The 23,538-nt window shown below is 32.8% G+C and overlaps 3 protein-coding genes and 1 pseudogene across 3 annotated transcripts; 2 read left to right on the top strand and 2 right to left on the bottom strand.

Moving 5' to 3' along the window:
- The first annotated feature begins 12,991 nt into the window (after positions 1 to 12,991).
- Positions 12,992 to 14,058, top strand: LOC9310676 (annotated as a pseudogene).
- A 1,072-nt stretch (positions 14,059 to 15,130) lies between these two features.
- On the top strand, positions 15,131 to 18,005 carry LOC9308560 (FACT complex subunit SPT16). The gene is made up of 2 exons (XM_021023046.1): positions 15,131 to 17,405; positions 17,753 to 18,005. Exon 1 carries the CDS (start codon positions 15,351 to 15,353, stop codon positions 16,902 to 16,904), a length of 1,554 nt encoding a protein of 517 aa, XP_020878705.1. The 5' UTR covers positions 15,131 to 15,350; the 3' UTR covers positions 16,905 to 17,405; positions 17,753 to 18,005.
- Positions 18,006 to 18,118: 113 nt separating this feature from the next.
- LOC9308559 (F-box protein At3g57590) lies at positions 18,119 to 18,725 on the bottom strand. The gene has a single exon (XM_002872444.2). It carries the CDS (start codon positions 18,654 to 18,656, stop codon positions 18,138 to 18,140), a length of 519 nt encoding a protein of 172 aa, XP_002872490.1. The 5' UTR covers positions 18,657 to 18,725; the 3' UTR covers positions 18,119 to 18,137.
- Positions 18,726 to 19,425: 700 nt separating this feature from the next.
- LOC9310675 (elongator complex protein 6) lies at positions 19,426 to 21,379 on the bottom strand. The gene is made up of 5 exons (XM_002872443.2): positions 20,893 to 21,379; positions 20,738 to 20,810; positions 20,030 to 20,238; positions 19,793 to 19,939; positions 19,426 to 19,701 (listed from the first exon to the last, which is right to left on the bottom strand). The coding sequence occupies exons 1-5, from the start codon at positions 21,124 to 21,126 to the stop codon at positions 19,576 to 19,578; spliced, it is 789 nt and encodes a 262-aa protein (XP_002872489.1). The 5' UTR covers positions 21,127 to 21,379; the 3' UTR covers positions 19,426 to 19,575.
- Between the last annotated feature and the right edge of the window lie 2,159 nt (positions 21,380 to 23,538).

Raw genomic sequence — 23,538 nt, 5'->3', positions numbered from 1 at the left:
AATAGACTATGAACAGGTTTTCAAGACATATCATAACTATTTTTTTCTTAATTACTATATTTCTATACTCAATTTTTTTTGTTAAAAGCATTTGACTCAATTGCTGAAATATCAAACTTGTTTTTCTTACTTATCAAGTTGTAGTTCCACTTAAGAATATGCTATACAAATTACATATCACTTTTTCAGTGGTTTACATATCATTTTTGTATATTTTGTTGTAGAATTCATGAATAATGTGATCATTAATTATTTATTTTGTAAAGATGAATGATAATGTTTTAAAATTTTAAAGCGTTTTTTACAACTTTACGAGATAAAGTGTGACTCGTACAATATCTTCGTCTTAAATTATAAATTTAAGTTGAGTTTAGTAATTTTTTATTTTTCTTTAAGTAAAAGTTTAATAATAATTAATAATATGTCGTATATTGTTCTTAGAACTCATGTTTTACTATCAGATTTAATTTTTCTGTTTAAAATTTCGCATATACAATTACACAAATTTAGTTTTATTCTACCATGAGTTTAAAATTTACTTACATTCTAAAACTCATTAACACATTTAAAATTTTGAAGTATGATCATTTTTAATTTTAATCCATTAAAAATTAAATTACGTTATTACCAGTAATAACAATTTTATAGTATTTTTTTGTTATTTTAACATCTCATTTATTTTATAGAATTCGTTTTTTATTTATTAATTCTTTTTTTATTAATTATATTACCATTAATATGCACTAAATGAATGTCTTAAATTTATTTTAATGTAAAATAAATAGTGTTGCTTAGGTGTATACTTAGGTGGATAAGTTAGATGGAGAGAAGATTCTCTTATTATATATATATATATATATATATATATATATATATATATAGATTATCTAAGAATCATTTATTAGTGATACTGCGTAATATTAAATTATAAAATATTGAATTAAATTAAATCAAACATTAAAACTTGAAAAACTCTAATAAAAAAAAAAATTCTAAGGCATCTTATTCTTACATAATGGAACAAAGAGAGTAAAACAATTGTAATATGTATTAATTTTCTTACAATGCAATGTACTATACAACAAATTATATCCTATCCTCACCTTATTAGAATATTGTCCCACATCAGTTGGGTTTGTGATTCTTGGGCAATATATAAGTGTTTCGGCAATCATCTTTTCTTGAGCTAGCTTTTGGGTGTGAGTTAGGCCCACACTAATATGGTATCAGAGTCCAAGTTCAATTCCGATTGTGGACCACCTGTACGTGGATGTCTCTTTGCACCTATGCTGCTGTGTTTTGAAGTCATTCTCAATACACCTAGACGTCGCAAATTCACTCCACTTCTAACCCAATCTTTCAAGATAGAAGCTAACGGCTACTTTCTTTATTTCGCCGGATTTTGCCATTTAATTTCGAACGGCTAGTTTCTCATTTAATTTTGTGATTTGCTACTTTTTTAAAATATTAGAGTTGCTATATTTCGAGCTTATATAAACTCTGCTCATTTCTCATTGTAAAACACCCTTGATCAATTAAAAGTTAATAGAAACTATTTATTCTTTACAAAGTCCGAGAGTTACTATGTGTTATTTGTTCACAAGTGTTATTGAGCAATTCTTTGTGTTGTTAATAAAAAGTATTTATTATTTCTCTAAGTGCTATTGAAGCCTGTAAGATAAGTTATTTGAGTGATTCAAATCACTTGTTTTGATTGATTGAGTGAGTCAATCTCTAAGTTTTTATCATCCCATCCTTTGATTCATGAGAGAGTGCGATAAAACCAGGTCGTGAATTCCACACTTCCGCAATAGTAAGATTAGAATCTCTTGATCATTGAGTGATCATAAGTTGGAGTGATTCCAATCTTACATCACTAAATTAAGCAAAAGTAAAGAAAACAATGTTGTGAATCAAGGAATAAATTGGACATAGAAGATCATGCCAACAAAGGAGATAGTTAAATTAGATTGCATTAAGTTAAAATTTAAATCACTAAGGTAAAAATCAACCTACTCTCGCAGAATTGACTATCTAAGCAAGTGATTTCTTAATTACTAAACTCTTGTTTGAAATCAAGCAAGCATTGAAGTTCAAGTTTGGATTGTTTACAAATTGTCTCAGCTTATCGTTGGTTAGTGACAATTTGCTCACTTCTGTTCTTTAGAGCTTTTCAACTACATTTTGTATGCGTGAATTAAATTTAAAATCAAAATTTTAGAAGAACTAAAGATTCAGCAGTAAAGACAACAACAGATGAAAGAACAAAAAGATCAACCACAATCTAACAATCTACCACTTATTTATTATATATATACACACTCTCACAAGTAAGATAATTGAACCAGCCTAGAATATACATACACAATTTAATTCAGATCAGCTCTGTGTAAAAAAATTAACTCTTTTTTTCTCTTTGGAACTCGATCGAGCTTGTAAATTTTAATAAAACCTAATATACCTCTTGTATCTAAAGAAATGGCAAGGAGAGGAGTACAAATTCCAAGGGAATACCACAATGATAAGATTCACCTTGACTACTCTGTCTGATATTTCTACCTATATTTATAACTAGATTTTGTATCCGCGCGTTGCGCAAAATTTTAATCTAACATCTCTTCTATTAATATACTTTTAAGCATAAAATATACTCATTAAAATTAAGAAAAATATATTTGAGCATAAATGTAATAATTCAAAATTTAAAAGATAAATCTATATAAACACTAAACTTATTTTACGAAGCGATATACAACATATATTTATTATCGACGATAATATTTTCTTGACAAATAAAAGGTTTGAGATATATCACGTGTTAACAAAAATCACTTAAGAAATTTGCGGGAAAATAAACGGTTTCAAAGACTATCTAATGATCATTTATCTCTAAAAGAGTTTCTTTCTTATTTATATTCCATGAAAATATTTTTAGAAAAGGTTTGACATTAATTATCGATTGTTACCTTAATTGTAGATATTATTTATAATTAAATGATGATATGAACATAATATCATTCTATATCAAATGCGAATATCCCGAATTTCATGAACATTATTTAGTGTAGAGGTACATCTATAATACCATGTTGGTAAAAGATGTTTAGCGAACTTTTTTTACCCATTAAAACAAGTACAACGTGTCATAAGAGAATTCTCGACTAAGTCATCAATATACCTATCTTATCCCACTTTTCATGATTACATGGTCAAACGGTTAAGTCCAATTTTGAATCTAACAATATGTTTAATATATTTATCTAAGAACTCATTCATTTTGACACGATGAATGGGATCTCAAAGATTTTACCTTAGTCATGTGCATTATCTCTCTAAAGTTTAGAAATTTATTTTCAAATACTTTTAACTACCAATTTTTTTGTCAGCTTCTATGATGCAATCGTTGCCTCTCGACATCTACTTTCTGTTCACCTTTTATTGACTCACATATAATATAATAGACTATGAACTGGTTTTCAAGACATATCATAACTATTTTTTTCTTAATTACTATATTTCTATACTCAATTTTTTTTGTTAAAAGCATTTGACTCAATTGCTGAAATATAAAACTTGTTTTTCTTACTTATCAAGTTGTAGTTCCACTTAAGAATATGCTATACAAATTACATATCACTTTTTCAGTGGTTTACATATCATTTTTGTATATTTTGTTATAGAATTCATGAATAATGTGATCATTAATTATTTATTTTGTAAAGATGAATGATAATGTTTTAAAATTTTAAAGCGTTTTTTACAACTTTACGAGATAAAGTGTGACTCGTACAATATCTTCGTCTTAAATTATAAATTTAAGTTGAGTTTAGTAATTTTTTATTTTTCTTTAAGTAAAAGTTTAATAATAATTAAAAATATGTCGTATATTGTTCTTAGAACTCATGTTTTACTATCAGATTTAATTTTTCTGTTTAAAATTTTGCATATACAATTACACAAATTTAGTTTTATTCTACCATGAGTTTAAAATTTACTTACATTCTAAAACTCATTAACACATTTAAAATTTTGAAGTATGATCATTTTTAATTTTAATCTATTAAAAATTAAATTACGTTATTACCAGTAATAACAATTTTATAGTATTTTTTATTATTTTAACATCTCATTTATTTTATAGAATTCGTTTTTTATTTATTAATTCTTTTTATTAATTATATTACCATTAATATGCACTAAATGAATGTCTTAAATTTATTTTAATGTAAAATAAATAGTGTTGCTTAGGTGTATGCTTAGGTGGATAAGTTAGATGGAGAGAAGATTCTCCTATTATATATATATATATATATATATATATATATATATATATAGATTATCTAAGAATCATTTATTAGTGATACTGCGTAATATTAAATCATAAAATATTGAATTAAATTAAATCAAACATTAAAACTTGAAAAACTCTAATAAAAAAAAAATTCTAAGGCATCTTATTCTTACATAATGGAACAAAGAGTAAAACAATTGTAATATGTATTAATTTTCTTACAATGCAATGTACTATACAACAAATTATATCCTATCCTCACCTTATTAGAATATTGTCCCACATCAGTTGGGTTTGTGATTCTTGGGCAATATATAAGTGTTTCAGCAATCATCTTTTCTTGAGCTAGCTTTTGGGTGTGAGTTAGGCCCACACTAATATGGTATCAGAGTCCAAGTTCAATTCCGATTGTGGACCACCTGTACGTGGATGTCCAGTCCCACAAACTTCACGCTTCAAATGTCCAGTACCGAGCGTGAGGGGGGTGTATTAGAATATTGTCCAACATCGGTTAGGTTTGTGATTCTTGGGCAATATATATGTTGTGGCAATCCTCCTCCCTTAAACTAGCTTTTGGGTGTGAGTTAAGCCCACACTAATACACCTTTCCTTCTTCTTTTTCTTTCTCTTCCTGATATATCACGGATTTTACCGGTTTTAACCGTGATTTACGTGTTAGTTTTAGAGTTTTTTTTTATTGTTTCTATTGTCTTTTTGAGTCTTTTCAGGTTTTTACACGTTCGGGACAAAATTGGAGAAAAGGAATCACTCTGGAGCTAAAACGAAGATTTGGAGCTGAAGAGACGAATTCGGTTCGAACCAAGGCATGAGTGTCGACCGACACCCTTGGTGTCGCTCGACACCAAACACGGCCCATCAAGAAGTCTCGACCGTTTAGAGTTTTAAAGCCCGCAAAATTTACCCAGAAGACTTCTCTATTTGCAATTTTAGTCCCTACACGTTTTTTGAGACTTTATAAATAGTTTTTAGGGTTTTTCTGTTTCTTTACCCTGCAATCTTGTCTTTTGCTTCTGTAATTCTCTGAACTTGAACCCTTCGGAATATAATTGGAGAGAGCAACTTTTCAGAGATTCATTACCTTGTTAGAGAGAAGATTTATTCTAAACTTTTTTCTTCTTTTGATTTCTTATTTTACAATCTAATCAACATGTTTTCTGTTTCATTAATCATGTCAGAGTAATCTCCCTGTTAGGTTTAGGGATTCTCATTAGGGATTTAGATGAACTAGTAAATCGATTACCTGTTAGGATTAATCCATAGAGTTCTTCATCTAGGTTGTTCTTAATGCTAGTTCTAGAGTAGCTAACTAGAACCTGATCATAGGATAATAAGTATTTGATCCGAGAGGGCACATGTTACTGGAACTACCTTAGATGAGCAAATATTTCTAGATGCATCGAGAGTTGGTCTAGGAGAATTTGTGAACATATCAAACCTGAATTTAATGCTAGTCTAGATCTAGAAATTCGTATCGAGAGGTGGAATTACTGATATTAGACTTGTTAGTTAGCGCATCGAGAGGTGGTTAGCTAGTCATTAGTGTTTTGAGTTCTAAAACGGTTCGTTAAATAATCTTAATTAATTTGCTAGAATTTACTATTAGTTTATTTCCTGAGAATTTCCCTAAACCTGACGCTTTAATCTATTGAACATTTTACCTGAAATCATTGCTTGCTATTATTTTATTTTAATTTTAATTACTTTATTTAGCCTAATTTTGAGACTTATAACTTATTGTGTGAACAAAAGAACTTTGTGAAATTCGACCCTTAAGTGCTGCAATAGATCTCTTACTTGAGAGAGTAGGCTTTAGGAGTTAATTTGAATCTTATCACTTCCTATTCTTCTTCTTTTTATTTTTCTCTTCTTATTCTGTCGTTTCAGATATGCTCTTATTCTTACATTTTTGTCTAGTTCTCGTTTTCTTCATCACCATTTCTTCAAAACACTTCGAGCCGCTCTCGTATTCTATTGTTTTTTGGTATTTGTGTCGATATAACAACAAGCTACCACTAACAAATCGTCATTGTCGCTTTCATGGGTGTGAGTGTCAAAAAGTTGAAACCCTAATTAAAATTCAAAGTGCACCTGTTTTTATGGACTTGTAAACAATTTTTAGTGTAGACTTGTGAACTTGTTTTGTTTGGGCTTGTTATAACAGTTAAGAAAAGAAAATTATATTACTTAAATAGTGAAATTTCAAATTAAGTTCGAGAATAATTTCTATTGTACGCAAACCAAACCGAACTTATCATTTCCGAACCAAATTTTAGTTTGATTCAGTTCGGCTCGGTGATATCTTTTCTAAACCGAACATAACTAAACATTCTGATTGCCCAAATCTTACTGGAGGAGAAAGTGAATATGTGCATCGTTAACTGTGCTAATTTATATGACCACAATATTATATTTTAAGAAAAATCATATATACCATATTTATACTAAACCACATATATGTCGATTTCTTTTAAAAAGTACAAATCAAAACTATATCGTTTTGTTAATTTTTTTAATTTTTTTTACCAAAATTATGCAGTTTTGTGCACAAACTAATCCTAGAAAAGATAACTATGAGATGACTACATCATTGTCTTTTTCTTAAAATAATTTATAATTTTAATTTTTTAACTATTTTCACATACATAAAATTTGATTTACAAAAAACTTTGTGAAATTTAGAATGTGTATTCTTTACACTCTACATGCTTTAGGAAATTTAAATTATGTATTCTATACACTCTACATATATCTACGAAATTTAGAAGTCATTTATACTATATGGTATTTAAAATTCTAATTTCTACGAAATTTAGAATACATATTAATTATATATTTTTTTCTTTTTCAACAAAAAGATACGACCCAAAGCCACGCTTTGATCCATCTCAGCGGATAAACATGGAGCCATTTAAGGAAGATTTATATTTCTTTCATCTAGACACACCTCAAAATCATATTTGGAAACATGGAGATCATCTTGAGACTTATCTACACGTCTTAAGGTGTACCACACCTCACTTGATTAGGCGGATCAAGTTCAAGCGAGATCTAATCACAACGGCTCTATTATAATCATTTTGAACGCCTTCTAAAGCCACATTCAATGTACCAAGACATTCCAAAGACGCTCCACTTCTTCCCAAAGCTATCAAAAATACAAGGAGCCTTAACACTTTCCCTATTCAGCCAAATTCGTCATTTAATTGGCCAACGGCTCTTTTTTATTTAATGGTGATTTCTTTACTTTTTTAGAACATATGACCGTTTGTATGAGCCTCTATATAATCTCACCTTAGTTTTCAATTGTATTCAAGTTATGTAAAAAAAAAGTGTGTTTTTCTTTCAAAAATGTGTAATCTTTTGAAGTCTTATTAATTCAAGTCTATTGGTGTGACTTTGTATATAATCTGGTTTGATTGCGTTTTTGAAATTTAATCATTTCTGGTTCGTGTGTTGTGGATTCAACGACAAAACTCCATCATTCATCTCTGCCATCGTTCCTTCGTACCATTCAAGCCGTAGGATTTAAAACGAAGAAGCGTAAATCGTAGGTGGATTCCGATCAGGTTTGTATCACTAACTACAATCATAATAAAAATAAAATGATTATTTGATTGAAAAAATATATTTTTGACATTTATCTTAATTTTCCGAATCACCTCAACGTTATCCAATTCATTGCACATTTATCCCAACATTGTCACTCATTATTTGTTCCAACAGTATTAGCACCTTCAATTCGTTGAATTATTTTATTCAACTTAACACATTATTATCAGATAAATAGCAATTTTTCTAGTTGTAAATAAAAATCATTATTTTATGCATTTTATATATGTGCCTATCTTGTGAGTTATCCCTTCTCTATCTCTATCTCTCAATACTCTTAGATTGAAAATGATATATCAAAGGTTTCTCAAATTATTATTCGTGCGTTTGCTTAAAAGATAACTTGAATCCAAAGGATCGAAGAGAATAGTCAAGTCGTCATGTTTTAGAAAGGTGATAATTCATGGATGCTTTTCCACAATCCGACAGTATCAGCCTCTTTACGCAATGCCTTGCAGATAACCGACGCCAAATGTTATCTCTTAGCCTGAGATAAGACATTATTATTTTCAACAGGCTTGAGGTAAGGTCAGCAAAAGTCAGAACCTTCTTCTCCAGCCCATTCTTACTGACATCTTCGTTTAACCTACATATAGATGTCAGTAACAATGGGCAAGAGAAGAAGGTTCTCACTATTGCAGATCTTATATCAAGCCTTTTGGAAAATAGTGTCTTATTTTGTCTAAAAAGATAACATTTGTGCGTCCGCTGTGTGCAAAGCAATTGAGTAAAGTCGCTGAATATGTTCGGGTTGTGGAAAAGCATCCATGGGTTATCGCTTTTCCGAAACATGACGACTTGACTATTCTCTTCGATCCTTTGGATACAACTTATCTTTTAAGCATTAGACTTGGAATCTTGTCCTCGTGGATAGGACTACCATACTTGTCCTCATGACATATTAATTAATAAAGTAGAGTTAGGGACGACTCGATTAAATTCAGGGAGAGTGGGTCTTCTAGGGACAAAATCATGACGCAGATTTTTTTTCTGAAAAAAAAGAAAACTAGTTCTAATCAATATCGATCTCGGGAAAAATACTAAAAAGAAAACAATAATATAAGAATGAACGAAAACGGAGATAAAACCTGGACGCAATAGAGAATTTTCCAAAGATAAAAAGATGATTTCCTTGTAATTGGGAACTAACTTCGTTGAATGATAAATAAAACTCGGGGGACTACATCGAGATAAATGAACATGCTGAGGAGAGAGAGAGAGAGAGAGAGAGAGAGAGAGAGAGAGAGAGAGAGAGAGTTACAAATTGGCACAGTTAACGATGCACATAGATAAATGGGAAAGTGAAATAGTCAACAAGGGCAAAATCGTCTTAACACACACCTAGGCTTTGAATGTTGCGTCAGATATTTGGCAGTTCAAGTTGTAAGACAGATGAACTGTCTTTACTTACCAATTAGCAAAAAAAGTTAAAAAAAGTAGGCGGACTGCATACATTTTTTTTTTTTTTTGTCTTTTTGTGATAAAAGCAGGCCAAATCAGACAGTTCTCTCCCATACGCTAGTGGAAGTGGTCCAATGGCAGTCCATATTTTTTTAATAAATAAAAAAACAAAAATTAAATTAAATATTATCCTTTCTCTTTTATAAAAGCACAAAAAGTCTTTTGTACTTCATACATTACACTCACACTACAAAAAAAGATGAGTATCTTGCTCTTCCTCTTGCTTTTTTTTTACATTGCTTGTCTTTTTGTTTAGAATGTAACTTTTGCTTTTTACAAAATTAGAAATAAATATTATAGCATTTATTTATTTATGTGTAGTATAAAATTATCTTTTATAAATTGTTATGATTGTGTAGTTTATATTTCTATCCTAATTTTTTCTTCAAGGTTTTATAATATAGAGACTAAACAAATTAGTAAATCAACTTTATGTATGTTATTTTATTATAAATCAATTTTAAATTTTATTTATATAGATAGGTGAGTTTTCTTCTAAATAAAACAATTCTTATAATTTTAAATGTATGTGTATTAATAATCAAATTGGTAAAACTATTAATATCAAAAAATATTTCTTATATGACAGTGTGCTTACCAACTGGTTCAAGTGGAAATAGAAACGTTAAAAATCAAAGGGAGCTTTATCTACATGTATACATTAATTTTCGTTTTATCCTAATTTTGTTTTGATGTTTATGTTAAATTTATTGATGTCATTAGTTATGAATATTTATTATTTTTTCTTGCAATAATGTAGATTAAAATTTTGTTTATATGAAGTAGAATCCTAGGGATTATATTAGCCAAAAAATATAAATATATGTTTTCTTAATCATTTATAGATTCATGCATCAATCTATTTTTTTTCAAATATTTATTTTTAACTTTCTAATTTACTACTACATCTTAACTTTGCAATATTCTAGTAAAAGAAGTTTGTTGGTTTAAAGTAATTAAATTTATATTGCTTCTTATAAGTTTATTTAGTATTAGTTTAATTAATATTTAGGCACACCTCGAAATCATATTTGGAAACGTGGAGATCATCTTGAGACTTATCTACATGTCTTAAGGTGTACCACACCTCACTTGATTAGGTGGATCAAGTTCAAACGAGATCAAATTACAACGGCTCTATTCTAATAATTTTGAACGCATTCTAAAGCCAAATTCAATGTATCTGGATATTCCAAAGACGCTCCATTTCCTCCCAAAGCTATCAAAATACAAGGAGCCTTAAGATTTTCTTTATACAGCCAAATTCATCATTTAATTGGCCAACGGCTCTTTTTATTTAATGGCGATTTCTTTACTTCTTTAGAGCATATGACCGTTTCTTTGAGTTTCTATATAATCTCACCTTAGTTTTCATTTGTATTCAAGTTTTGTATTAAAAAGTGTGTTTTTCTTTCAAAATATATATAATCTTTTGAAGTCTTATTAATTCAAGTCTATTGGTGTGACTCTATATATAGTTTGGTTTGATTGCGTTTCTAGATGTTTTTGATTTCAAACATTCTTCTTAGTGTGTTGTTATGGATTCAACGACAAAACTCCATCATTCCTCTCTACCATCGTTACGTTCCATCGTACCATTCAAGCTGTGGACCTTAAAACGGAGGAGCGTAAACTGTAAATGGATTTTGAGGTTTGTATCACTAACTATAATCATAATAAAAATAAAATGATTATTAGATCGAAAAATACATTTTTGACGTTTACCTTAATTTTTTGAATCACCTCAACCATGACCAATTCATTGCACATTTATCCCAACATGTCACTCATTATATGTTCCAACAGTGTTAACACTTTCAATTCGTTGAATTATTTTATCAACTTAACGCATTATTATCAAATAAATAACAATTTTTCTAGTTGTAAATATAAATCATTATTTTATACATTTTATATATGTGACATTGTTTATAAAACCTTTTGATTAAAAATCTATATTTTATTATGTGATTGAAAGATATAATTTAATAAAATACTTTGAGAAACCTTTGACACATCATTTTCAATATGAGGGTATTGAGAGAGAGATAGAGAGGGGAGAATTCACAAGATAAGATTTGCTCTATGATCAATCATTTTGATTTATAGAAGATAAATAGACAAAAATAAAAATGTTATGTCACTACTCACAATTGATACCTACCTATATATGGTAGTACCAAACATCACTACTTACTTTTTTAGACAAGGCCAACGTTAGAATTGTTAATTAGGACCAAAATGGAAGGAAGAAAAAAAAACAAAAATTAGGGCCAAAATCTGAAGTCCAGCCCAACTCGGCCATGAAAACACTGAATTCGGCTTTAGATATATAAGTCCAAAAAATTGGGCTTCCAAAGTATAAAGTTATTTAGGCTGACCCAAAATATTCAAAAATATCTTTCTTTTTTTTAATATTCAAAAATATCCAATATCGTATAGACCAAACATTTTGACTAAAAATCTATATCATATTGGATATTTTCGAGTTTTTAGCCAGTCCAAATCTGATTGGGTTCAGCCTACAAGACCATATACTTTGAAAAGCCCGATTTTTTCGACTTAATTATATATATCCAAAGTCGAATACGGTGTTTCTCATGATCGGGCTCGACTGGGCTTCGGACGTTGACCCTAATTGACACTAACATTGGTCTTATCTACAACAAATTATATAGTGATGTTTGGCTATTTTATATAGAGGTATCAATGGTGAGATAACATTTTTACTTTTGTCTTTTTATTTTCTTGAAATCGTAATGACTGATCGGAGAGGAAAGCTTATCTTGTGAGTTATCCCCTCTCTATCTCTATCTCTCAATACTCTTAAATTGCAAATGATATATCTTTGAGCCAAAGTACTATATTAGATTATAGTCTTTGAGCCATATCTTTGAGCCAAAGTATTATATTAGATTATAGTCTTTGAGCCACATAATATGTACATGATTTGACTGATCTAGGGAAATATTTACAATAATGTCTTAAAAGATAACATTCGTGCGTCTGCTTAAAAGATAACTTGAATCCAAAGGATCGAAGAGAATAGTCAAGTCGTCATGTTTTGGAAAGGTGATAACCCATGGATGCTTTTCCACAACCCGAACATATACAGCGGCTTTACGACATGCCTTGCAGACAGCCGAGCACGAAATTTATCTCTTAAGACGAGATAAGACATGATTATTTCCAACATGCTTGAGTTAAGTTCAGTAAAAGTCAGAACCTTCTTCTCCAGCCCATTGTTACTGACATCTTCATTTGACCTACATAAAGATTTAGATCATCAAATTGACATACATATATATATGTTTGCTTTTGGAGCCGTAAGACATGAAATACCACAAAACCATGAGATTAAAAATTGTCTCATTGTTACTGACATTGACATCTTCTCCAGCCCATTGTTACTGACATCTTCGTTTGAACACACTCTGAGACATTTTTTAATTTCATGGCTTTGTGGTATTCATGTCTTACGGCTCCAAAGCAAACCCATATATATATATAAGTTAATTTGTTGATCAAAATCTATATGTAGGTCAAAAGAAGATGTTAGTAAAAATGGGCTGGAGAAGAAGGTTCTCACTATTACTGACCTTACATCAAGTCTGTTGGAAATAATCATGTATTATCTTGTCTTAAAAGATAACATTCGTGCGTTCGTTGTCTGCAAGGCGTGGCGTAAAGCCGCTGAATATGTTCGGGTTGTGGAAAAGCATCCATGGTTTATCACCTTTCCGAAACATGATGACTTGACCATCTTCATTGATCCATTGGAACGGAAGAGGTACACACTAAATTTACCCGAATTAGCTGGAACCGATGTTTGTTACTCGAAATACGGATGGTTGCTTATGCGAAGATCGAATTTAGTGGACATGTTCTTCTTCAACCCTTATACTCTAGAGCTTATAAATTTACCAAAGTGTGAGTTGTCCTTCCAGGCGATTGCTTTCTCTTCTGCCCCTACATCGGGTACTTGTGCGGTAATAGCGTTAAGACCTTTTACGAGATATAGCGTTCGTATAAGCATTTGTCATCCTGGAGCCATTGAGTGGATTACTCAAGATTTTTCTTGCTCTATTGGATTTGACCTATACATGCATAGCGACCTTGTCTACGCCAATGATCACTTCTATTGCTTCAGCTCGGGCGGTGTTTTAGTAGACTTTGATCTATCTTCCCGCACAATGAGTCATCAAGCATGGAATGAACATAGATGCCCTTATATTCATAATGATAATGATGAATGGTTTAATATGCTGAAGAGAATTTACTTAGTTGAGCAGAAAGGAGAGCTCTTTCTCATGTATACATGTAGCAGCGAGATACCGATGGTGTATAAACTTGTCTCCTCGAGTTGGGAGGAGATGAGTAGTATTCTACTCTTGACGGCGTGACAATCTTTGCAAGTATGTACTCGTCAGAGACAAGATTGGGTGTTCTTGGCATGTGGAACAGTGTGTATTTCCCAAAGTATGGTTTAGATGGCAAGGGATGTTTATCCTACTCGTTTGATGAAGGTAGGTACTATCCGCGTAAGCAGCTTCCAAAACCAACAATATGGCAAAAGCAGAAAGAACTATGCCCTCTTAGGAGTCTCTGGATCGAGCCACCTTCTAAGTTCTAAGGACATAGATTTGATGAAATGATAAGCAAATGGGTGATGGTAAAGGTAAGTTAGCTTTGAGTTTTCGTTTTTTTATTTGATATGTGTATTTGATCATAGCATGTGTGAAACTTATGTCGACTTTAAGATTCAGTACTGTTATGAAAACTTACTTTTAAGCATAATGTTTTAACTTTTTGTATGTGACTGATTTGAGGTTATGCAAAAACTTTAGTTTTATTGTTTAACTTCCATAGCCTTTTGCATGTTATTTAATTGTCATATCATTCAAACAGTAATTCTAGCCAAATACTTTAACATGGAGATATGCGAAAGCTAATTTTATTAATCAAACAAAGTAATTTCATGATCCATGAACACACCAAGGGACTGTAGAAAAAAAATTATTTTACTAAAATGTTTTTAATTTTAAACCTATTTTTTTGCATTCACACTTTATCATTTAGAAATTAGAATCCTAGAAAACTCTCTAGTAAAATTTCTCACCATTTATATTCATTTTGTCTGTTGTTTTTTTGTAAAGTCACTAATATTTGTGAAAAGTGAAAACTATCCAAAATTAACCTTAGAACAATAATCATTTAGTAATTACTCTTGGGAAATCAAGGGCTTATTCGATTAACTCTAATATTTTGGAAAAATACCATTAGCCCTATATTTTTTTTTTTATTGATAATCACAAAAATGTTATTTAGAATTAATTTTCATAAAAAAGTTAAAAACAAAAGGCCATACAAATAAATAAAACAACAAAATAATCACAACAACAAAATTTATCTATTTCTTTGATTCGACAAAACCCTAGCCGTCGTCTGAGCATCGACAAGTTTGTACCATACTACCATCATGTTCCTCCTTTCTTCATCATTGCTATTGTTTCATCCTCATGGGTTTGAGATAAAGCTTCGACCATCAATAATAATATGAACTGCAGATTAGGGAGAAGGATATGGAGAAGATGTTCTTGAAGAGGTTTGTGATGTGATGATTTACAGTTTCTAAACCCTAGTTCTGCTCATGATTTATTAGTATACATATATAATCATTAAATAATAAAGGAAAAGGTAAATAAAAAAGTTGGACTTCAATAATAAAAAAGATTTCTATTTCATTTTTTTGATAAAATAAAAGATTTCTATTTTACAGATCAAGTTTCCTTTTCCTTTTCCCCTTTAGGTTTGTGTTTACGATTTCTTATATACAGAGCTGTCTTAGAAGAGGCACCCAAAAGAAGAGAGCTTGTTCTCGTCAAAGTTTACTTTGTTTCGTTTTCTTTCTACTCTTCTGTTTCAATTCTACAAAGAGGCTTACTTGAAGTTGATCGCTGCTTGTGACATGTCGCTCTACAAGAATATTAACGACATGCCCCAACCTCGGGATTTGATGATCACGATTGATCACAAGAGCAACGCTGTATTATTACCAATATACGGCAGCATGGTTCCATTCAACGTGACTACAATAAGAACAGTCTTAGGCAATCAAAATACCATCCGTATCATCTTCAATGTCCCGGGTACACCCTTAAACCCTAATGACTCAAACTCTTTGAAAAACCAGGATGCTATCTACCTCAAGGAGGTTTTTTTCCGGACCAAGGATTCAAGGCATAGCAGCCAAGTAGTTCAGTCGTTTAAGACCCTCAAACGGCAAGTCATGTCCCGGGAGTCAGAGAGAGCGGAAAGAACGTCATTGGTGACTCAAGAGAAACTTAAGATTGCAAGTAACAAGGCCAAACCCTTAAGGTTGTCCAACCTATGGATCCGTCCGCCTTTTAGTGGGCGCAAGAAGATTCCTGGGACACTGGAAGCTCATGCCAATGGTTTCAGGTATTCAACGACCAACGAGCGCGTAGATGTCCTCTTTGCAAACATAAAGCATGCGTTTGTACAACCGGCTGAGAAGGAGATGACCACTCTCCTTCATTTTCATTTGCACAATCACATCATGGTAGGAACCAAGAAAACAAAGGACGTCCAGTTTTACGTGCAGGTAATGGATGTTGTGCAGTCTTTAGGTGGTGGGAGGAGATCATCATCCTATGATCCAGATGAGATAGATGAAGAACAGCGAGAGCGCGATAGGAAAAACCGGGTCAACGATATGTGGCAACTACCCCAGTTTGCAAGTCTTAACCTAGAGTTTGATCAACCTCTGAGAGAGCTTGGCTTCCATGGTGTTCCGTATAAGACATCTGTATTCATTATACCAACCTCGAGCTGCTTAGTTGAGCTGATAGAAAACCCGTTCTTAGTGGTAAGTCTGAGTGAGATTGAGATAGTGAATCTTGAGAGAGTTGGGTTTGGGCAGAAGAACTTTGACATGGCCATCATCTTCAAGGACTTCAAAAAAGATGTTCTCAGAGTTGACTCAGTTCCCACAAGTTCACTAGAGGGGATAAAGGAGTGGCTTGACACTATAGATATAAAGTACTACGAGAGCAAACTGAATCTGAACTGGAGACAGATCCTGAAGACGATCACGGATGATCCGCAGAGCTTTATAGATGATGGAGGATGGGAGTTTTTGAATCTGGACGGAAGCGACTCAGAATCTGGAGGCTCTGAGGAGTCAGACAAAGGATATGAACCGTCAGATGTAGAGGTTGAGTCTGAGTCAGAGGATGAGGCTTCAGAGAGTGGGTCAATGGTTGAGTCAGAGGATGAAGAAGAAGAGGACTCAGAGAAAGAGTCAGAAGAAGAGAAAGGTAAGACTTGGGATGAGCTGGAGAGAGAAGCTACTAATGCAGATAGAGAGCATGGAGTTGAGTTTGATAGTGAGGAAGAGAGGAAGAGAAGGAAGATGAAAGCGTTTGGGAAATCGCGACCTGGAAGTAGCGGTGGAGGCGGTAGTAGTAGCATGAAGAACATGCCACCATCTAAAAGGTGAAAAAAAACCCACACTTTTATTTTCTCAGTTTTTATAATTAGTTTCTTTTTTTTTTGTTTATTGGCAAACAAAAACTATCTTTTTGTTATGGTTTTAAATTTTAATCAGTCTTTTGTAATGTGCACCGAACGAAGCCAAGTATGTCATACGTTACTTAAATGCATGAGAGAGTGAGAGAAACGTAGCCAATTAAATATATCCACTTCATCACTGGCTCAATTAGAAATTAAAGAAACCTTTGGCTATTTCGAATCATTATCGTCAACCCCTCTAAATCAAATTGGGGTTTCGTTTAAGGTTCTTGGGTTTTAGGAATTCTGAGAAATCTTGGATTATCATGGATGATGAGGACTTGCTTGATTGGGATCCGGTGAATATTTCCAGTTTGGTCTGTTTCTTTGGCTGCTACTGTGATGGGTTTGGTTCTCTTGGGACGGTGGAGACTATGATACGAAAATGAAAGCTCAAAGGTTCAATCTTAAAGTTACAATTGACGATAAGGTACACTATATGTCTATATTGACATTGAAGTTGATTTATTGATCTTTTCTTATCATTTTGCTTGAACTTGGTAAGCTAGGCTAAATGATTTCTTTAAGGAGTACGCTTTACTCTGTTCTGTTGCATTGATACAAAGTAAACTTGTCGAGCTGTAGAATTTTAATTCGGATTTGTTTAGTGATTGTTTTATCCTGGCTTAAATAATACTTAGGCATGGAACCTGCATACCAAATGCTTAGATTTGATATTTACCTTGACCTTCCACAGCTCAATCGCCTGTTTTGTTTTCCGTTTGCTATGTTTTCTTCTACCATTATCACAAATTGGGTTGTTTATAATCTATGCAGAAGGTGTCACGGGTGATGAATCAGGCAGCTAGACTTAATGAATTAATGTTCATAGAGGTAAGAAGGGTCCTTGTGATCCGCCCGTCTCTGCCATCTCCTTGAGCCTTAGATGAGAAGCCGATTATACAATGTATCATCTTATGTACCAACTAACAGAGATACATGTGTTTGCGTTGATCCTATGCATATTGTAAATGATAAGTGTCACCCTCACAGGCAAGATAGAGATTTATATAAAAGACAATTTCAGCCATGGCTCTGACTTGAATAAAAACTTAATTTCAAATAGAGAGGTTTTATTAGCTGACTTGAGGAGCATGGGAAGCAATCACATGTTGACACATTTATATCTAAACGACACAAAGCATCAAATTTGTTAATGCTCTCAAACATACAACGATCGATCTAGAGCATATATGCTTGACTTGAGTTGCTTTGCATCGTTAACACTAAGATCCTCAACATGGTCTACAAAGGCATAAACTATACCACAATGATTAAACTTTTCATGTTTAGCTCCAACACCTTGGAAGTTAACACATTGGAAAGTTTTCCTCTCGGGACTCAAGTAGAAAACATTATAAGGCCTAGATCCCCAAGTCTCCGACAAAACAATTTCACTTGTCATAGTCATCCCAACAACGGAAAGAGGATTGCGGTATCCATTCTCCCAAAAAGGGTAGACATATTTCGACCATTCCTGTTTCTCGACATCCTCTAGAACCCATAGTCGTAACTCACGGATATACCATCCACCATTCCATTCACTATGCTGCTCATAGTGCAAATTAACCCCACCTAATTTACCCTTATAATTTATCAATTGATGAATATACCATCCATCAATAAACCTAAATTTCTCAGCCTTAACATCAAAGCAAACTATCACATATTGAAACCCCATTGATGCAAATCCCTTGACCAGAAAGCCTATGAGTAAAGGAACAATATTGGATCTTCCTCCACTTCATTTTTCCAGCTCCTAATGTCAGAATATGATGAAACGTTTCTTTATTAACTAAAGTGTTGGCTCGTTTAACGGCAAATAAGAGACGTGGACGAGTCGAGGACTTGGTCAGGAACAACTCGGTGAAATCTTGACGGCCAAGTAATGACTTCCATAACTTCGACACGCAACAACACCTGCCGACTGATTTTGTAGGCAATCACGAGAAGATCTCGAGAAAGAGATCAATTGGGATTGAATCTAATGATTTTTCTCTATTCATGATCGTTGTATTATTGTATTTGTTCATCGGACATTTAGAGAGTTCGGGGCCTAGGGCATTTATTGGTTTGGTTTGGTTTATTCAGTTTTAAACCGATCAGCATATCTCCACGTCATCACTCGCTCGACTCTTACCAAGTCCATAAAGAAAAAACCTTTTGGCTATTTTACGTGATGGATCCGAATCCGGACAGAGAAAAAAACCTTTTGGCTATGTTTTCTTCAATTATTATCACGACTTGGTTTGTTTATAATCTTTGCAGAAGGTGTCGCGGGTGTTGATTGATGAATCAGGCAGCTAGACTCAATGAAATGTTCACAGAGGTAAGAAGGGTCCTTGTGATCCGCCCGTCTCTGCCATCTCCTGGCGCATGGCCGGCTCAACCTCGGAGACACGCCGAGTGAGCATTATATCATTTGTGTCTAGTCTGTTTGACTCATTACCTAAGTAAAGTAATAAACTGACAACCAGAAAGACACTTGGGAAAAAATGTTGAGAAGAGTACATAATCTGTTAACCTAAATGCAGTAGCTTCCTCACGAAAACAGAACAAAATTTCTAGATCCATTTCACTACAAAAACGGTCTCTAATCATCAGCTTCTGCAACCAGGATAGAAATAGTCGATACCATTTTCCTTGATCCTGAACTGAAAATTCTGCAACTTGTTCCTCGAGGTTCCTCGACCTGAGTTGCTTATCCCCTTGTTCAGAACAGTCAACTGTATACCAAAAATCAATTAGACACCAAGAAATTATCAAACAAAAGGTTCAATTAATGATTCGAGGAAAAAGAGTATTGTGATTACTTACTTGGCCATGTACATCATTTGCTAAACCAGAGGCTAAAGGCTCTGCCTTTATCACAACATCTGCAAGGCATACCATCTGTAGCAAAAATGCAGGTCTCTCCATACTCGCGTATATATCTTCATGATTGAGAATGACCAATGAACAATTCTGTCTTTCAAGAAGGTGTACCCGTTAGAGACCCAAAATAAGAAAATCCCCGATAATGTACTCCAGAAAGGGTTAGAGCATCTGGCTTACGCTTTCAGAACTTAAGGTATGGCAATAGTGGAGGAAGTCCAAGACGTGATCTGAATTGCTGCCGGTAGTAGCAATTTCCAGGAGAGACATGTCATCCACCATAACGGTTATGTTACCACTTGTTACACTTTGTAGCTTTCGAACAGTTTCTTGTATCTCCCGAAATAGTTTCGCAACTGCACTCACATTGTCTTCCATTTCTTCACTATCTGGTAAAATATTTCAGCAAAAGAAAGTGTTTTCATATCGTAAAAACAGATTTATTGACACCACTAAACAATGAAACTCCTACAAGTAGATGAAATCAAATTTATGTTTATATAACATAAGTCAAATCTGGAGGTAGAATCTAAGCTAGCCCAACAAAAAACTCATCATTTGTGTTCAAAATACAACTTCCTTGTTCAGAATCTGATATGCAGAATTGCAGAGAACAGAGACAATTGCTACTTCATGTAATTAACTCCTCACTTACATAGAAGAACCGATGATCAAACAATCGAGATCACCAAAACCGAAACCACTAGTAAGAAGATTTGTTCTAGAGATATCCTAACACTCTCTAAATCCAAAGGCACTACCAAACCATACAAAATTAAGTCTATTTAACTCTCTAAGTATCAAAGACTAACTAAGCTAATGTGACATTAAGCATTAGCTAAACTCTACTTCTAATCAAATCAATTGTTTACCTGAGATAAGTCTCACCTGAACACTTGATCATTAGCATGTCAAAGAACACCAATCGATTATTGGTCTTATGGGTCGCTAAATTACATCCCTGTAACATAGTAAGACACTAAGAATCCTTGTAGAAAGAAATGAAATTGGAGACAAAACAAATAAAGATCGAAACTTTTTACCAGTTTACGCAAGATTCGATCATAATGAGAGAAAGGGCGAGCAAAAGCGAGAAAGATAAGAGCGTCAGAGGAATTAGGGGAGAGAACACGTTTCATCAGCTGGTGAAGTACAAAGGAACCACTAGTCTCTACACAGTCTTCGATTAGTATTACTTTCCCATTTAGTGGAGATGGATTAGCTAGCTGCTCATCGAACCCTAAGGCTAAATCGAGGAGATTCAAAGATCGATCCATGGAGAATTTGACGGAGAAGGAGAGACAGAATTTTGAGAGGGATTTTAGGTTTTTGCAAAAAGAAAGAAGAAAGAGAGTTTAACAAAACAAGACCTTAAGTTTGAGCGAATCTATGTTTTAACCCGGAAGAATACTTTTCATAGTTCAAGCCCTTGAAACTAATCCGAAAGAATAGATATTTGTATGAACCACATTTTGACTCTATACCAACATCAGAAACAAGAATTTAAGTATATGAATCACATTTCTTTTATTGTTAAAATTTATTTTTTAACAATTTGAAGAAAAAATTACATATTACTATCGAAAGATATATTTGTAAGAAAATTATTTTGGCTCCGAATGGAAAAAGCGGTTCAGGCGGAGCGAATCAAGCGGTTTAAACGGATCAAGCAGAACAAATGCGGATCAAGCGGATCTAGCGGTACAAGTGCAAATCAAGCGGATCTAGCAGATCAAACGCTTCAAAATATATGTTTTAATGGTAAAAGCGGATAAAACGTGGAGCAGCACAAATTTTTTTAAAATGATTTAGAAACAAATTATTAAATAAAATATTTTACAAGATATACTATATATATTACTATAAAGTATACTAAGTTTTAAAATTCTTTATTATTAATACAAAAGCGTTCTTTAATTTATTGTATACAAAATAATATTATGACATGTTAATATTACAAAAGCAATTTATTTATTTTATATATTATTTCATAATTTATCATTTTGTATATAATAAAGGTACAAAATAACTATACAAAATTATTCAATATTTTATGGAAAAGATAATAACTTAAAATATTAAAATAATGAAAACAATTAATTTATAAAGATTACTCAAATATTTGGATAAATTAAAAATACTGCAGAAATATACATAATAAATATGAGATGGAAATATCAAGTAATGGATATGGTTTGAGAAAATAGATAAGACAAATCATTTGGTTAACTGATTGGATTTGGATTCAATTAATAGAATAATAATAAATAAAATAGAAGAACCGCTATTGAACCTAGAAGTGCTGTGTAATTGATGCAGTTTTACTGTTTATAGTGGTTCCAGGATTTTCTTCAGTAATTTAGACTGCTTGCATTTCATTTTTTTTATATTAATTTAAGCAAGAAACACATTTTATTAAAGTAAAAGTTGTGAATGGGAGATATCAAAATGGACGAACCTGACCTGTGTTTGATCCGTCTTTTTTACATCCACCATTCATAGCCTTTGAATCATTAAATTCAAAAGCTTTTGATCTCCGATCTTCAAGTGCGAAATCGATGTCTTTCACCAATTTTCTCATCTTCTTCTTTTTCACCAATCGTGTTGACGAAATCGTGAGTCTTATTGCTTTCTATTGTATAATAAGGCGAATTATAGATGTGTGAATCGATTCACCACAAAGAATTCCGATGTGTCATTATTCCTCTTGTAGCTTTTTCATAGATGTTTAGAAGCCAATTATGAGCTTAAGTCCATCGATTTTGAACGCGTACAAACTTACGTTTCTCTATTTGTGGAGTTATTTTCTTCACTGATCTTGTTGTTTGTGTGTTTTCAGGAATGTGAAGATGTAGCTGCAGTCTGATGAAGTTGTTGAATGAGTCAAGAAGTAAAACAAGATTTTGTCTGATGATTTGGGTTAGGAAAGATGATTTCTATGGAGGTGGTGTACTAGGCTATCAACCTCGTGTTGCAAAGCGGGGAGAATTTTCTAAGTAGTTTTGACCATGTTGTGACTCATTCAGGGGGAGAATGATGATATGTTCGTGATGTTGTTTTGGAGTTAGAACTGTTGAGTTCACAAACATAGTCAAAAAGGGGGAGATTGAAGATGTAGCTGCAGTCTGATGAAGTTGTTGAATGAGTCAAGAAGTAAAACAAGATTTTGTCTGATGGAGTTTCTGAATGATTCAAGAAGTATGTCAAGATGCGACTGTTTTTGTGTAAGTGTCGGTTTCTAGAAGGTTTGAGAAGATGTGTTTGGAGCGTGTTTAGAGGATGAATCACAAAGGAAAAAGGACTTAAAGAGATTTGGAAGACTTGATGAAAGTGGAGTTTGAAGAGAAAAAGGAAAAGTATAAAAGGAAATTTACTTTTTCTTATGGAAATTGGAAATCTTCTCCTATGGTGATTAGGAAATCGTTTTGGCTATATAAGGAGGAGTTGGGGACGTCTTGGAGAGGCAAGAGAGCTGAGGCATAGAGACAAATCATTGAGAGCTTTCTAAGGGTGTGTGCGACATAGTTTCGCGGTTTTGTGCAACTTAGTTTTGGCGGGTTTGTGCTTGTGTGATCAAGAGGTTTTGTTTGTGAAGTCTAGGCTCAAGGGGAGTTTAGCTCAGGGTTAGGTTATCCTGATTAAATCTAGACTCAAGGGGGAGTTTAGTTAAGGGTAGAGATTATCCTTAA

The sequence above is a fragment of the Arabidopsis lyrata genome (assembly GCF_000004255.2).
Source record: "Arabidopsis lyrata subsp. lyrata unplaced genomic scaffold ARALYscaffold_6, whole genome shotgun sequence".
NCBI classification, from domain to species: Eukaryota; Viridiplantae; Streptophyta; class Magnoliopsida; order Brassicales; family Brassicaceae; genus Arabidopsis; species Arabidopsis lyrata.
This window is presented reverse-complemented; position numbering and strand designations above follow the sequence as displayed.